Genomic DNA, 14,857 nt, shown 5'->3' with positions numbered 1-14,857 from the left:
CATTACAATGTGCTGATCCCCATTCAGTTCCGCAGAGAACAGGTTAAGGAAACTATTCCTGCGTCCTTAAGATACGGAGCAAGAGAGGACATTTGGCAAGGAACAGCTTTCTCCAAGGAATTTCAACCCTGTAAACTTCAGCCCTCCTTCTCACTGACAGGTCAGTGGCAAGGATCAACTGTATTCTCGGCAGACATCTCTGGTTCTCTTTCAGGAGAGTGGAAAAAAAAATCGGGTTTAAAAAAAAACAACAGTATATTGCTATTTTCTCTCTTCCCTGACTTATCCTTAGCCAGGCATGCGGTGTCTGAAAGAGATACTCATAGGCGTTTATGTCCCAACCTTGTGTGCTGGGTTTTTTTTTTTGTTTTTTTTTTTAAAAAACACAGCATTTACTTAAGAGTTTGAACCAAATCAACCCCACCTCATTAGAAATGTATCTTCCCCCCCTGCCAAAACAGTGTTTAGATGATGATCCAAACTTCATGGCAGATACCTCTCAGTTGAATCCAAACGCTCTCCAAAAGCGTTAGAAAAGTTGAGATCTGAACTCCCAAAGTGCCAAAGAAAAGAACACCACATTGACCACCTCAAATATATTTACACAGACTGACATCCAGTGTAAAATGTCCATTTTGTTTTAACACTATTTTTTTATATTCTGTTTTGGACGTTGTATAAAAGTGTTATTGTGATACTTGCTTTGTAGAGAATATTTGACAGATGTCTTCAATGGTTAGTTGTAAATATACTGCAAATGCAGATCTTAAATAAAAACTATTTTGATCAAAAGAGCCAGCAGATCAGCAAGCTCCTCTGATCAACAACCCAGGTACATCCTTCTGGTATGAGATACAAGACTGGTATAGAAATGAGCTCGCTCTCAAGTACAAGACTTTGTAAAAATGCAAGGATGGTTTATTCAGGATATTTTAGAGGGAAATAACATGGAGAGTCTGTTATCAAGAGCAGTAAACATGGGCTCTCTCACCCCCCTCCTCGCTTCACAGAGGAAAACCTCCATTTCAAACCCACACAAAGAATTACAGAAATACCGAAGAAAATTTCTTTTACAGGCACTTTCAAGTCTTCTTCATTTAACTTAAAAGCAAACATGTATGGTTGGGAAATGTTTTGGTTATGACTAAGGGCTTGTCTACAAGATGCTGCAGTGTGGTCTATGGGGGTTTGAATTGTAGAGCGCTAATGTGTTGCTTGAACTGCCCAGTTTGTGTTGACGTAGGACTACGTTAATATGCACTCAGTCCCTTTTAGTTTGTGCCAGCATGGGCTACCTGGGGCAGTTAGAACACAACGCTTTAGAGCGCTCTACAATTCACACTCACATAGATCACACTGCGGGATTGTGTAGACAAGCTCTAAAACTCATGTTTCCTCTTAAACCTTGTAAAAACCTTGCAATCCCTTAATGCTTAAAGATGGCACAAGCCTCTTTTGAGATGCATGTTTGCAAATATCTTCTCTAAATGCAAGCCTGCGTACAAAAACTTCTCGATACACATTATGTAAATAGTGAGATCGTTATATGCGACATTACAAGGTCATTTGATGCTAGAACTGGTTACTAATAGAAGAAGCCATTGGAGTATAGGATATTTATATTAATTGGGGTATTAATTAGGTATCTGGCAATGCCTAAGCAACTCCTTACTGGGAGCAAAAAAGACAAGAATCACCACGCTGAGGATCGGTGTCAAGAAAGGACAATAACATCTTTGATGACTGCCACAGAACTCTGCCCTCAAGCATGCCCCCTTGTGGCCCTGCAGCTACACTGCACACAGCCGCTCATGTTCTTTCACTCAACTACCCAGATTGAGGTTGGTTCAAGACACGTAACCCTGTTCATGGGGTCTGATTTACAAAGTCGTTCTACAAAGTGTAACTCACTCTGTTAGTTGTGCCAGATCTCGATGCTCTGGATCCACATAAGAATCTTGGTCAGCTCTTGTCCCAGTTCAGGAATGGAGCAGATAAATGCTATTGTAACTGAAGGTACCAACAGCTTCTACTGTGAAACGCCAGTCTACTTAGACCATGTATTTCAAGTAAGATACATAAGCTAATCTTGGTAAATAGAGCGAAACAGTGGGATTTAATTCAAATTTTAAATTCTTAATAATTTATTAATTTGTCTGCCTCAAGCCAGCTCCTTGAATGGCGTGTTTTAAGTAACGGATTTCAAACACTTTCTTTGATTTCATAGAATTTAGTTAAGATTACTCATGTTGCTTATTTATAAACTCTTTATGTTATCCATTATAAAATGAACCGCACTCACCAACCTTAAAATGAAAGTCCTTTTCCCTTCTATAAACTGCATCATTTATCTAGGATACGCTGCAAAATGCAGCCTGGTCTATAGATTATGAATAAGAATTTCCAGTTATCGCTTTGAAAATTGACAGGCCCTTGTCCCAAGATCTGGCCCAGTACTATTAAAATGATTATATAGATGGGAAGCCTAACATGCACAGCTGCAACAGTCAAGCGACAGGAACTCTTCTATATTCCCAAATAAATAATTTATGAATCCATTTAGCAAAATCACAAATACTCTAACTCAGCAGGGTAGATGGAGAGATCACAGGATATACACCTTCCAGAAGCTGGTGTTAGCTCATGTTTCTGTGGTTGGTGGATATCATTATGGGCAAAATTCCCCCTTACACTTGACTTCCAGTTCCCCAAAATTTATGGATTATGTATGTTTATCTGTGTAAAAGTTTGTAGGCCTCGAGCATGGGGCTAGCTGCTGAAGCCAATGTCTTACACAGGATACAGGCCTGTAGGTTCCTTGCATTACTGCTGAATAAAATAAAGCAGAATATAATGCAAAGCAGTGAATAATAGAGGTAAGCTAGCCCACTGGGCTATAGGAAGGACTCACTTCTAATTTGGAGGAATGATACTCTGGTTGTAGTTTACTTAGAGATGTGTCCCATCTAGGATAGACCCCACTTTTAAGGTGTAACCTCTGTTAAAAGCTTCCACAGAGGGGCATCGAGAAATTATTAGAACTGAACCAACCACTGTTTGTGCCTTGTTTCATTTTGCTTTTACTCCCCCACCCCTTTTCATTTAGTCATAGTTAATCGCTGTGATTGCTGTGCTTAACTGTGGGGTCCCCTAAAGCATGGAAAGAACCGCATGTGGCGGACACAGTGGGAGTCACATCCCGGGATTGGCACTGAGAGAGACAATTGCTAAGAACTGGCCCCTACCATTTCTCAAGACTACACTTTTATTTGGTAAATTTTTTGGAGATAAAATTACTCGGCTCTCAGGAACTTGAAATGTCCCTTTCTAGTGCACAGTCCCACATGAAGTTTTATTGTGCATGCCCACTCTGTGGGAAGAGATTATATCACTACAGCGTCAAAAGTCTTACACGAGGACGAATGGTGGAAGAAAACCTGGTGTGGATTCTTCATGGTGGCATTTCTAGCTCCTTCAAAGTGTTGGTCAGGATCTTGGAGGGGAAGTTCTAGATATATTCCTAGCTATTTATTGTGCCAGTATTTACTTCTCACAAGAGACCACACTTAAATGTGTTTTTAGATCTGAAAGAAGGATAAGAGCTAGTTTTCATGTTTTTTTCCTTGCAACACTTTAATGGAACCCAACAGATATGGCCTTACGGGTCACATCATCAAAACTGATCCATGCTGATGACAGGCAAGATATTGTAGATATTAGAAATCTGATGGTGGTATTACAATCCTGTGTTCTAGATGGTTGTAGCAAGTGTTTGTTAAAACAAAAAACACACATCCCAGTGACAGACTCATGGGATAATGAGCAAGACTGGTGAAAGAAACCTTTCATCTTTTTCTAAGAGACTAAAAAGGAAGAACATGTTTGCAAAAGAAACGCTCATTTATAGGCAGGCAGTGGGCCTGAATTTTCAATCTAAAGAATGGGACACAAAAAATTTCTTGTATGTGCAAACAATAAATCTGAGCTAAGCAACTAACTTGTTTTACACATTTTTCCATTTGTTTTTAAATGAACTATTTTTCAGAAAAGAACCATAAAGCAAGGGGAGGAAGTGGCTCTAGTATGCCTAAGAGATGGAGTTCCAGTGGTCCAAGTCACTTAGGATAGGTCTACACTACAGGCAAGGGGCGTGACTCCCCAGCTCATATACACATACGCTAGTTCTGATCTAGCTAGCATGAGTATAAATAGCTGTGTAGACACAGTAGCACCGGCAGTGTTAGTCAAGATACGGCTTAGCTGCTTTGAGTACAAACCCCCGGAGAACTGCTATTTATACTCATGCTAGCTCAATGCGAGCTAGCACAGGTATGTGTATATAAGCAGAGGAAGCACACCCCTAGCTTGTAGGGCCGACATAGCCTTAAACACTTTTGAAAGCCTCCCATCCTCGGTGGTATGGGGAGGAGGCTTTAAATCAGGACCTAGGAGTTCGATTCCTGGCTGTGCCACTGAGAGATGCGCTATATGATCTTGTGAAAAAAAACTGTTAGCTCTCTGGGCCTCAGTCTACCCATTTGTAAAATAGGTATATTAATACCTATTTCATAGGGGAGTTAGGAGGCTCAGGGCAGGTGCACAAGCAGAGTTGCACCAGCTTAATTTAAGTGTTATTTTAATCCAGTTTAGTTAAACCAGTGCAAGTGTGTGTAGACACTCTTATTTCAGTTTAGATTAAATTGATTAGGAATAGGTTAGAGAAACTGAAGTAAGGGCTTATCTACACTACAGAGCCTTTGCTGGTATGGATGGCAAAGACCCTTAGTGGAGATGCAGCATATGTCAGCACAACAAGTTATATTGCTGGGATAGCTACACCACCTCCCTCACTCTTTTGTCAGTATACTTGTGTCTACACTGGGAGCGGGCGGAAGGTTGCTGGCATAACTATGTCAGCTAGGGAGTGTGATTCCCCCCCCACACACACTCCTAGTCAACACAGCTGTGCTGGCAACACTGTATAGGGTAGATCAAGCATAACAGCAAAAGAAGACCCACGGCGGCGAATCTCAGAGCCCGTATCAAATGACTCGGGCTCATGATTCATGGCTAAAAACAGTACTGTAGACATTTGGTCTCGGGCTGGAGCCTAGGCTCTGAAACCTGCTGCCAGGGGTCTTTTTTCAGCATAGACATACCCTCAGAGTATATATGAACACACTTGCACTAGTTACATGATGCCAGTGTAACCCAATTCCATTAAACTGGTGCAAGTGTGTGTAGACAAAGTTTGAATTGACATTTGTAATGTGCTTTGAGATCCTGGGTGTTATTGAAATGCAGAGTACTTTGGGTCTAGCAGACTGCAAGGGTAGTGCATGAAGTCATAGAAAAAGGACACTTACAAGACACAAATTGCACCTGCTGACTCTTGCCTTTGACAATTCAGTTGCTGAGATTTTTGCACCCTTCAAAAATTCACTATGCTGCTGACACCCACACACTGAAGTCTATTTGATATGTAGATAAAAAACAACAGTTGTCATGAGACCAGTATTATCAATGTTCAGCTACTACTTCATATGGTGTAAGGGAAACTAATCCAAATGACTTATTGAGTCCTAACCAATCTCCTTTGCATTATTACTTGCATTATTTATTACCTTTGACAATATATAAAATCTAGTTTATTTATTATTTCCTCAGTTAAGGCAACCGAATGAGTTCTGAATAGTGGTATGACTTTCAAAAACTGCCAAGCTTTATCAGTAGTAAATATCAGCTTTGAAGCTATTTCCAAGCATGTATAACACATAAATTTGTTATAGCAAGAATCTTGTTCTTCACACTTTGTTCTTTCAGTAATAAGAGGGATTGGCTTACTTTTCCATTGAAGAAGAATGATATTAGTCAAGGTAAAGAACTGGAGTCCAGTTCCTGGATTCTATTCCTAGCTCTGCTACAGATTCTAAGGGAAATTTACTCCCTCCTTTTCTGTGCCTCAATTTCCCCACTGATGAAATAAGGATAACACTGACCTCTCTCTCAGGTCTGAGGAGCTAGGTGCATTATTTGTAAAGTGCTTTGACATTTTACAATTAAAGGGGCTATTCAGATGTGAAGTACTGTATTACAGTTCACTCTCAATTTGAAGTCAAATTGCTAAGCTTTTGATTTTAACAGCTAATCAGAGGGTTCGGTATCTTTAAGATAGTCCACTGGGGCACAATTTCACATTAAGTTATTACAAATCCTCTTTCAAGCTTAGAAAATAAACTGGCTGAGTTAAAAGGGAATAGTCCTGGCCCAAGGTATTCCTACCTTTGAACCATCTGCTATGGGATGAGTCGGATCCAGTATGGTAATTCTTAGGGTCCTATGCATTCCTGCAGGCTGCTACTGTGTGGGTGGCAGGCTGCAGTCAACACAAAAGGAGTTTAACCCTTGGTAGATTTGTTTTGCACCAGTTAGTAGCTCAGGCAGCAGGCCTCGTCAGTGCAACAGCATGATTTTCCTTTCACAGTGAGGAAACCTTGATGGAAAAATCTTATAAAAATGAATAGACTGATGGAAGGCCAAGATCTGCAACTCATATTGACTTTCAAGGGGAATGGGATGCCTATCTCCCTCCCTTTGAAGATCCTGGGCAAAGCCAATAGAATTCTGTAGAAATGCATAATGGTTTTAAAAGAAAGTTACTCTGAAACCTAAAAGAATGAAATCTAATCTCTACAGATTTTGAACCCCTGGCAACTCATATCAGTCTGTTAAATTCTATGAGATGGATTGACTAGCCAGCAAACGGGTGATCTGTTAAATTCCATAAGGGAAAGAACTATAGAAATGTTGGAAGATTAACCCTGCTGATTTCTGGTTGAAAAGAGGCTTGAGACATGAACAAGAAACACGTACCCTTCTCAGCTTTCAAGGGTCTGACTCGTGATTCGAGGTTTCATTCAAAGATATATCTACAAAATCAGGACCTGGAACAGTTCCCCCAAGCTTGTGGGTTGCAATATTTATTATGCTAATATTTTAACTTCTATTGCTCCCACACTTCCATCTGATGATACCAGAAATAAATGCAATAATGCTTGATCGGGTGCCCATTAAAGGGAAACTACAGTAAAGTCAAATTACTTTGTCTCAAATGTAAAAAACCTGTGCAAACACTGCATACCTCCCGTATAACATGCAAATCTAGCCTGAACGGCCTGAAATAGAACCCAAAGGGAAGGCCTGAATGAATGAAAAAACAAAACAAAACCAACAACAGATACTGGGGTATATAAAGCAGGTGGAGTATGAAGAGCAGGCAGGAAGAGGCAGAACAGCCAACAGTGCTAGAAACTCTTATGAGCAAACCCCCAAGATGTCCAGCTGAGCACAGAGATTTTAAGATGCTTTCCATACTATCCAGTGATACTGCACTGGAAGTTGAGAACATAATCATGTTCTCATGTTTCTTGCTTCTGGTCAGAGTGGAAATGCCACAAGAACAGCCTCTCACAACAGTATGGCATCTATTAGCTAACGTTTGAAGTACCATAACAACTTGCCATGACTTGTCTACCAGTGATAGTATCTTAGATGCAGTGCAAGTACAGAGTGCATTCAAGGTGCTATTGCTGTATTGGACAGCTTACCAGTTTTCACTGATCTGCAATAAATCTGACCCTCCCAAAAAAGCAACACTGGAAGGATATTGAAAAAAGTCCTGTGTATTCCCCCTGATGGAATAGAACAGATAAGTAATCAGAAAATGCTTAACGAGGACCTTCAAGGCCTTTTCTCTTTCAGTCTTAACTATACATGGGATCATCAATAGCAAAACCCTAATGATTTGTAGAAACCATCCCTGTTTTCAGAAGAAAGCACTCTGGAGATTTAGTTAGCCAAATCTAGGTGCTTGGCATTGCTGAGAAATAAAATAAGGGAGTTCAAGCTTAAAATATTGGAGCTATGTGGGGAAGCCAGGGATGGGGAGGAGAAGACAATGCAGAACAGAGGACAGGAACTGCCAGTTATGGGAAGGGGTTTTGTGGATGAAATGGCTCTTACTCATTTAATTTAAAGAAACAAATTGAATCAAAGAGATAAAAGCACATTGCCAGTATCAGTGATGGGGAAAGAATATGAAGCAACATTAGCACCTTGGATTACTTCTCTCTCCAACTTCACTGGTCCGAAAACCAGCAAAAAAACAAGGAAAAGGAAGCTAACCAAGTCAGAAAGAAACTCACTTCCTGCATTCTACACTTGATGCAACGAAGATGTGCGGACCAGATTCAATCCTGGACTGTCACTAGTGATCTGCAGCAGGGCTCTGTGCACCTTCCGAGACTCAACTATGCTCAGAACAGCACGTTTTTGGCAGCACTGGACTGTTCCAGTGAATTTGAATCCAGGCTTGACCTTTAAGAGATAAAATATTTCGCAATAGGACCACTCCTAAATTCAACAAAGATGCTGAAAACGAACAGCACTTGTCACTTAAAAAGAAAAGGAGGACTTGTGGCACCTTCGAGACTAAAATTTATTTGAGCACGCTCAAATAAATTTGTTAGTCTCTAAAGTGGCACAAGTCCTCCGTTTCTTTTTGCAGATACAGACTAACACGGCTGCTACGCTGAAGCTGGTCACTTAGAGTCCGTCCTTTCCACAGGCTGCATTGTGTGTTACAAATGCTAATGAAAAACGTTAATTAAAGAAGCTGCAAGACCCTGGTCAGTTTGGGGACTAGGGGAGGAGTCTCATTGTGCAGACAGGAAATCTACACTACAGAGAAGGTAACAGCCTGATGTTTTAGAGTTGGTTGGCCTCTAGTCAGCATCTGTATTCAGCATCTCTGAAAAATCAGGCCACAAGAGAGAGACTGTATAAAGTCAACCACAAAATCTGTGGCAGAACCAGCAATGGGCTTCAGATGCTTTAAGTCACAAGATCCTTCCCATTTTGAAATGGCCAGGTGCCTGGTGAATGGTGTCATTTGATACCCTGGAGGAGACAAATCCTCTATTTATCCATAAAGCAAGTAGAGCGCTCGTACAGACAGGACAGGTTCAGACAGATGCTTCCTTCAGCTTTAGTGGCAGACCATTCTGGCTTGCAGTTCTCCTTCCCATGCCACCCACATGTGGCTTAGCTGCTCACTGTGCTGCGAGCGTATGCCTGTGCTTTGAGATTCATGACAACTATTCACAATGTACAGAAGGAAGTCAACATTAAACAGGGACGAAGCGTGACTGAACAGTGGACTGGCGAGAATGGACTGAAACATTTAACCATTAACTTCCCGTGCAAAAGGCTTACGTGAACGAGTAATTAGTGGGCAGAGGGGACCAGCACTATGTGAACTAATTGGAGTTAAAAAAAACCAGATAACATCACTCAGTTACTTAGCAGAGATATCTTACAGATAGTGCAAAAGAGACTAGTTTATCCAACCGACTTATTGAGGCACATAATTGAAGATCTGCTGCTCAGGACTTTGTGAATATCCATTCTCTGTGTTATGCCTTTACCAGAGCAAACAAGACTATAAAAAGAGAACAGTGTTCCTTTTTGTGATAGGGACCAGTGACTCTCACGTTGCCTGGCAGTTATCCTTCCTTAGATCCCCTACAGCAACACCACATTTCCCAGGAGCCTATGTGACCAGAGCCTGTAGTCAGGAAGTGAGGCAGAATGGCATGATTTTGAAGCTTCCACATTCTCTGTTGTGCATCTCAATCTGGTCCTTAGCAATTTTTAAAAGACCTACCAGGAGATATTAGTTCTTGCTATTTTTAAAGAAACACAGGGTCCAGCAACACTGTCAAATAGCTATGAAAAAGTACCAGCTCAGACACAAAGTCTGTATCACCCCCACTTTCCCCTTCTCGTAAGGATGGTAATAGAACTATTAATAATCTGTCCACTTATCAAAAAACCCCTTGCTGTGGGTAACTGGTGAGAGAAATCTCATAAGGCTGATACACATATACATCAAGGCTGTAGGTTATTAGCTCCCTGCACACAGGAATTACTTGGTATTTCTGTACAAGTCCATGTATATGACACCCAGCTACTCTAGTGAGGAGTGCCACACAGATACCTGTAATAAAATACACACATCTCCGGCCAGCAGATACAAATCAATCAATTCACTAGTCATTGCACAACTGGTGTCTCAGCTGGAGCTCATGCACACAAGGAGGTAATTCACACTCCATGCCTTGTTCCTTTCTTGACCTCTGTGCTGAGAATCCCAGCAAAGGTGATAATGATGGCAGGTTTTGTGATATAATACCTATCCAGTAGGAACTACAATGCCATCAATGCATTTCATACAAACAACCTTATGGGTATCATAACAACATAAGAATGGCTATACTGGGTCAGATCAAAGGTCCATCTAGTGCAGTCTTCCGACAATGATCAATACCAGATGCCCCAGAGGGAATGAACAGAACAGGTAATCATCAAGTGATCCATCCCCTATCACCCATTCCCAAATTCTGGCAAATGGTATGAAATGGCGTGATAAATAAAGTGGTGGGGTACCTCCCTTTGATGGACACCCAGCCAGCCGGTTGGCTGTAAAAAAATCTCTCTTGGTAGCTGTTCTCTGCTTGCTTTACCTGTAAAGGGTTAACAAGCCCACAAAGAAAAGGAGTGGGCATCTGACCAAAAGAGCCAATGGGAAGGCTAGAACTTTTAAAAATGGGAAAGAAACTTTTTCTTTGTTGTTCTCAGGAGAAGGAGGTGGAACAGCAATGCTATAAGCAGGAACGCTGTGTTAGGTTTGAACCAGGTATGAATATTCATCAGATCATACCTAGAATTACTTATTTGAAACCCCCCCAAAGTAAGTACGTAAATTAGGAATGTTTAGCTAGACGCAATCAGGTTCATTTCTTTATTTTGGCTTGTGGATCTCCTCTGTGCTAATCCCTGATGCTTTTGTTTGCTTGTAGCTTTTAAGCTGAACCCCCAAGAAAGCTATTTTGGGAGCTTAATTTTTGTAATTGTTTCTTTTAAGATCTAGCAAAAACCCTAAGTTCCAGATGTATTTTTTTCCATTTTGTTTTTAATAAATTTTACCTTTTTTAAGAACAGGATTGGATTTCTGGTGTCCTAGAGGTTTGTGCATGTTGTTTATTTGGTTGGTATTTAATGAAGCACAGGTGGCTCTTCTGGAAGTATTGACTGAATTAGTGTGTCAAGTCAATCTTTACAATAACATGCCAACACTTTAAAAAATAAAAAAAATTAAAATAAAAAAAAGTAAAACCACAGCAAAACTAACCTTTTCTTGTACAAAATCCAAAATGTTCTTGAAATCCAGGTCATCATAATAGTGCCGAATCCCCTCTTGGATGTTGGAATGGAAAACTGCATTCATCTGGGGAAACAAAAAGAAGCACAATACCAAAGTGAAGAAGATGCTTGGAAAAATACCAAGAACAGAAGACAAATACAAGGCTACAGAGATGCCTGTTTACAAACCACCACCATCTTTCCAGATCACTGTCCAAGGTTTAGGCCTCAGTGTTGCTGTGTCTTGTGATTTTGAATCTCACAATAGTTGGTGGTTTTTTAAAGCTCCAGCTACTGGAGTCAGGTGATTACATGAGAATCTCAATTTTTATTTAAAAAAACAAAACAAAAAACACACATTCCCAGTCTTTGTAATTGCGAAGAAAAGCTCGAAAATGTGATCCCTAAAACCTGAAACAGCAGAAGGCAAATAAGAATCCATTTATTTATTTTTTAAAGTCTCATGATTTCTGGGTCCTGACTCTTGATTTAATGAGCCTTCAGGGTTAGCACTCTTGTATGTAACCTCTGCTTTTATTTGCTGCATACTGCATCTTTAAATTCTAAGGCCATGTCTGCACTACAAAAGTATGTCAGCCTAAGAGTCAACACAGATACTAACTTGCCTGTGTGCGCACGCTTGCTTCCTTGTGTTGGCGATGCATGCCCTTACCAGGAGTGCTTGCATCGATTGTACTATCCTGGTGGGGCATTGTGGGACAGCTCCTGAAAGCCAACAACAGTTGACACAAGCAAAGCAGTGTCCATGCTGACACTGCGTTGACCTAATGACAACCACCATGACTCTACCCTGCTCGGGGAGATGGTGTTACTAAATCGGCGTAGAGAGGCACTTACATCAGCAGGAGCGAAATTTAAGGGAAGACACTTCCACAGCTAGGTCAATGCAAGGCAGCTTACGTCAACCTAACCTAAAGGCTTTGCTGTCTACAGACACAGTCATTTTGTGTTCAGGTCATTCCAACTGTCTTTCTGGATCACAGAGAGAGTATTCTTGCTCCCTTAATCTCGATTTCCCAAATAATCCAAACTTGACAGGGCAGTCACACACTTTGGTATTCTGACTAAAATATGGCCAGGCCCTGCCTACTTAACCTAGAAGACAGGCCACAAAAATGTGCATTCCTTTAACTGCTCAGTTTTTCCTAAATCTTGTCTACCAATTCTGTATTCTGAGATAGTTGCTGAGGGGAGCGGACTCTGGGAAGTCTTCAAAAGGAGCCAGCTCTGAGCAGGGCAGCTACAAGTCAAACCCCAGAGCAGGTCACCACCTAAGAATGGATAAAATGACTCTGTTAAAGGAACCTTTTCGCTTACCCAGGCTGAGGTAAAAGCTGGGCCCGGGGACAGATTGGTGGGATTTTGAGTTTTACTTTAGAGTTGTTATCTGAATTAACCCAGACCAAGAAGGGTGTAGTGATTGGCTGAGCAAAGGTGCACAGGGGCTGCGTAACAGGGACTGGTAGAAGGGAAATAAAGAGCTGGGCAGTCCTCGGCCATGAGGGGACAGACTGGTGATGGCCAACTTGTTTACAGAAGTTTGTTCCACTCGTGCAGCTACAATACCTATTGCTTTCAATGGACGCTGCTCCTGTGTAATGGACTGGGTTGCTAATTTTGGTTGGATGTATTCCTGGAGGTTTCTGTACATGACATCATCTTTAATTAAAAATTAATCTTTAATTCTGGGATACTCCAGGACAATCCTGGAGGGCTGGCAACTCTAGTAAGGGACAGCAGAATCTGACCCTTATGGTCAAAGACCTATCATCATGTACTATTTTCCCCCCTGAAGGTCATGAAACACAGGACTCTGCTACGCAGACCGGGACACACAAACAACAAGTTGACAAAGATCTCTAATGCAGAGCCGATACAAAAGGCACCAGCTGGTTCTAAACAAATACAAATCCTTTATTTTCAATACAACCTCAAGACCTTCAGTAAATAAAAGCATCTTTATCCACCTGCCTGCCATTATCAGTGAGACGTGCATAGACAGCTGTCAGGGAAGCCCACAGCATCTTAGATTGTGTCTGTAGAAAAATCCCTCCACAAAATGGGATTAATACATAGGTATTTCAGCCCTTTGAAGACAGGGCTAGGCAGCACAACGAGCCATGAGAGTTGTCGTGTGGCTGTTGGCTACAATTATGATTTGTTTTATTGGATCGGATTCTTTCCCCCGTTTTTGTTTATTTACTTTTTACATGTTTGTGTGTTGGTGTTAGTGAACTAATGTTATGCTGCTACTAACACCAGAGATCTAAGTATTCTCTCCAAAGAGCCCTTTGCATATTTAATTCTCTCCCTACTTAACATTTTTCAGCCTGTTAGTAACATTGTTCCTGGACTGCATCACATAAGAGCTTGTATTGCAACATAATAGCTAGTTACATAGAGAGGGGATCTGGGACATATTACCAATAACTTAAAGAGTTTCTTTAGCTCATGTAGTAGCGATCTGTGTGTTTAAGAGTTTAAGAGCAAGAGATGTTAAGAGTAGCAAGAAGGGTTTCTTCAGGTATGTTGGCAACAAGAAGAAAGTCAAGGAAAGTGTGGGCCCCTTACTGAATGAGGGAGGCAACCTAGTGACAGAGGATGTGGGAAAAGCTAACGTACTCAGTGCTTTTTTGCCTCTGTCTTCACGAACAAGGTCAGCTCCCAGACTACTGCACGGGGCAGCACAGCATGGGGAGGAGGTGACCAGCCCTCTGTGGAGATAGAGGTGGTTCGGGACTATTTAGAAAAGCTGATTGAGCACAAGTCCATGGGGCCGGATGCGCTGCATCCGAGAGTGCTAAAGGAATTGGCGGCTGTGATTGCAGAGCCATTGGCCATGATCTTTGAAAACTCATGGCGATCGGGGAAAGTCCCGGATGACTGGGAAAAGGCTAATGTAGTGCCAATCTTTAAAAAAAAAAAAGGGAAGGAGGAGGATCCAGGGAACTACAGGTCAGTCAGCCTCACATCAGTCCCTGGAAAAATCATGGAGCAGGTCCTCAAGGAATCAATTCTGAAGCACTTAGAGGAGAGGAAAGTGATCAGGAACAGTCAGCATGGATTTACCAAGGGAAGGTCATGCCTGACTAATCTAATCGCCTTCTATGACGAGATAACTGGCTCTGTGGATGAGGGGAAAGCAGTGGACGTGTTGTTCCTTGACTTTAGCAAAGCTTTTGACACGGTCTCCCACAGTACTCTTGCCAGCAAGTTAAAGAAGTATGGGCTGGATGAATGGACTATAACGTGGATAGAAAGCTGGCTAGATCGTCGGGCTCAACGGGTAGTGATTAATGGCTCCCTGTCTAGTTGGCAGCCGGCATCAAGCGGAGTGCCCCAAGGGTTGGTCCTCGGGCCGGTTTTGTTCAATACCTTCATAAATGATCTGGAGGATGGTGTGGATTGCACCCTCAGCAAGTTTGCAGACGACACTAAACTGGGAGGAGAGGTAGATACGCTGGAGGGTAGAGATAGGGTCCAGAGGGACCTAGACAAATTGGAGGATTGGGCCAAAAGAAATCTGATGAGGTTCAACAAGGACAAGTGCAGAGTCCTGCACTTCGGACGGAAG

At 41.7% G+C, this 14,857-nt stretch overlaps 1 protein-coding gene across 1 annotated transcript in view; it reads right to left on the bottom strand.

Annotated features, from left to right (window-relative positions):
- The window catches only part of LOC144257743 (tetraspanin-15-like), a 204,995-nt gene that overhangs the window by 84,499 nt on the left and 105,639 nt on the right, over positions 1 to 14,857 (bottom strand). The window contains exon 4 of the mRNA XM_077805863.1: positions 11,252 to 11,347. Coding sequence (XP_077661989.1) covers positions 11,252 to 11,347 — 96 coding nt within the window. The remainder of the gene's footprint in view (positions 1 to 11,251; positions 11,348 to 14,857) is intronic.

The sequence above is a fragment of the Eretmochelys imbricata genome, chromosome 26 (assembly GCF_965152235.1).
Source record: "Eretmochelys imbricata isolate rEreImb1 chromosome 26, rEreImb1.hap1, whole genome shotgun sequence".
NCBI lineage: Eukaryota > Metazoa > Chordata > Testudines > Cheloniidae > Eretmochelys > Eretmochelys imbricata.
This window is presented reverse-complemented; position numbering and strand designations above follow the sequence as displayed.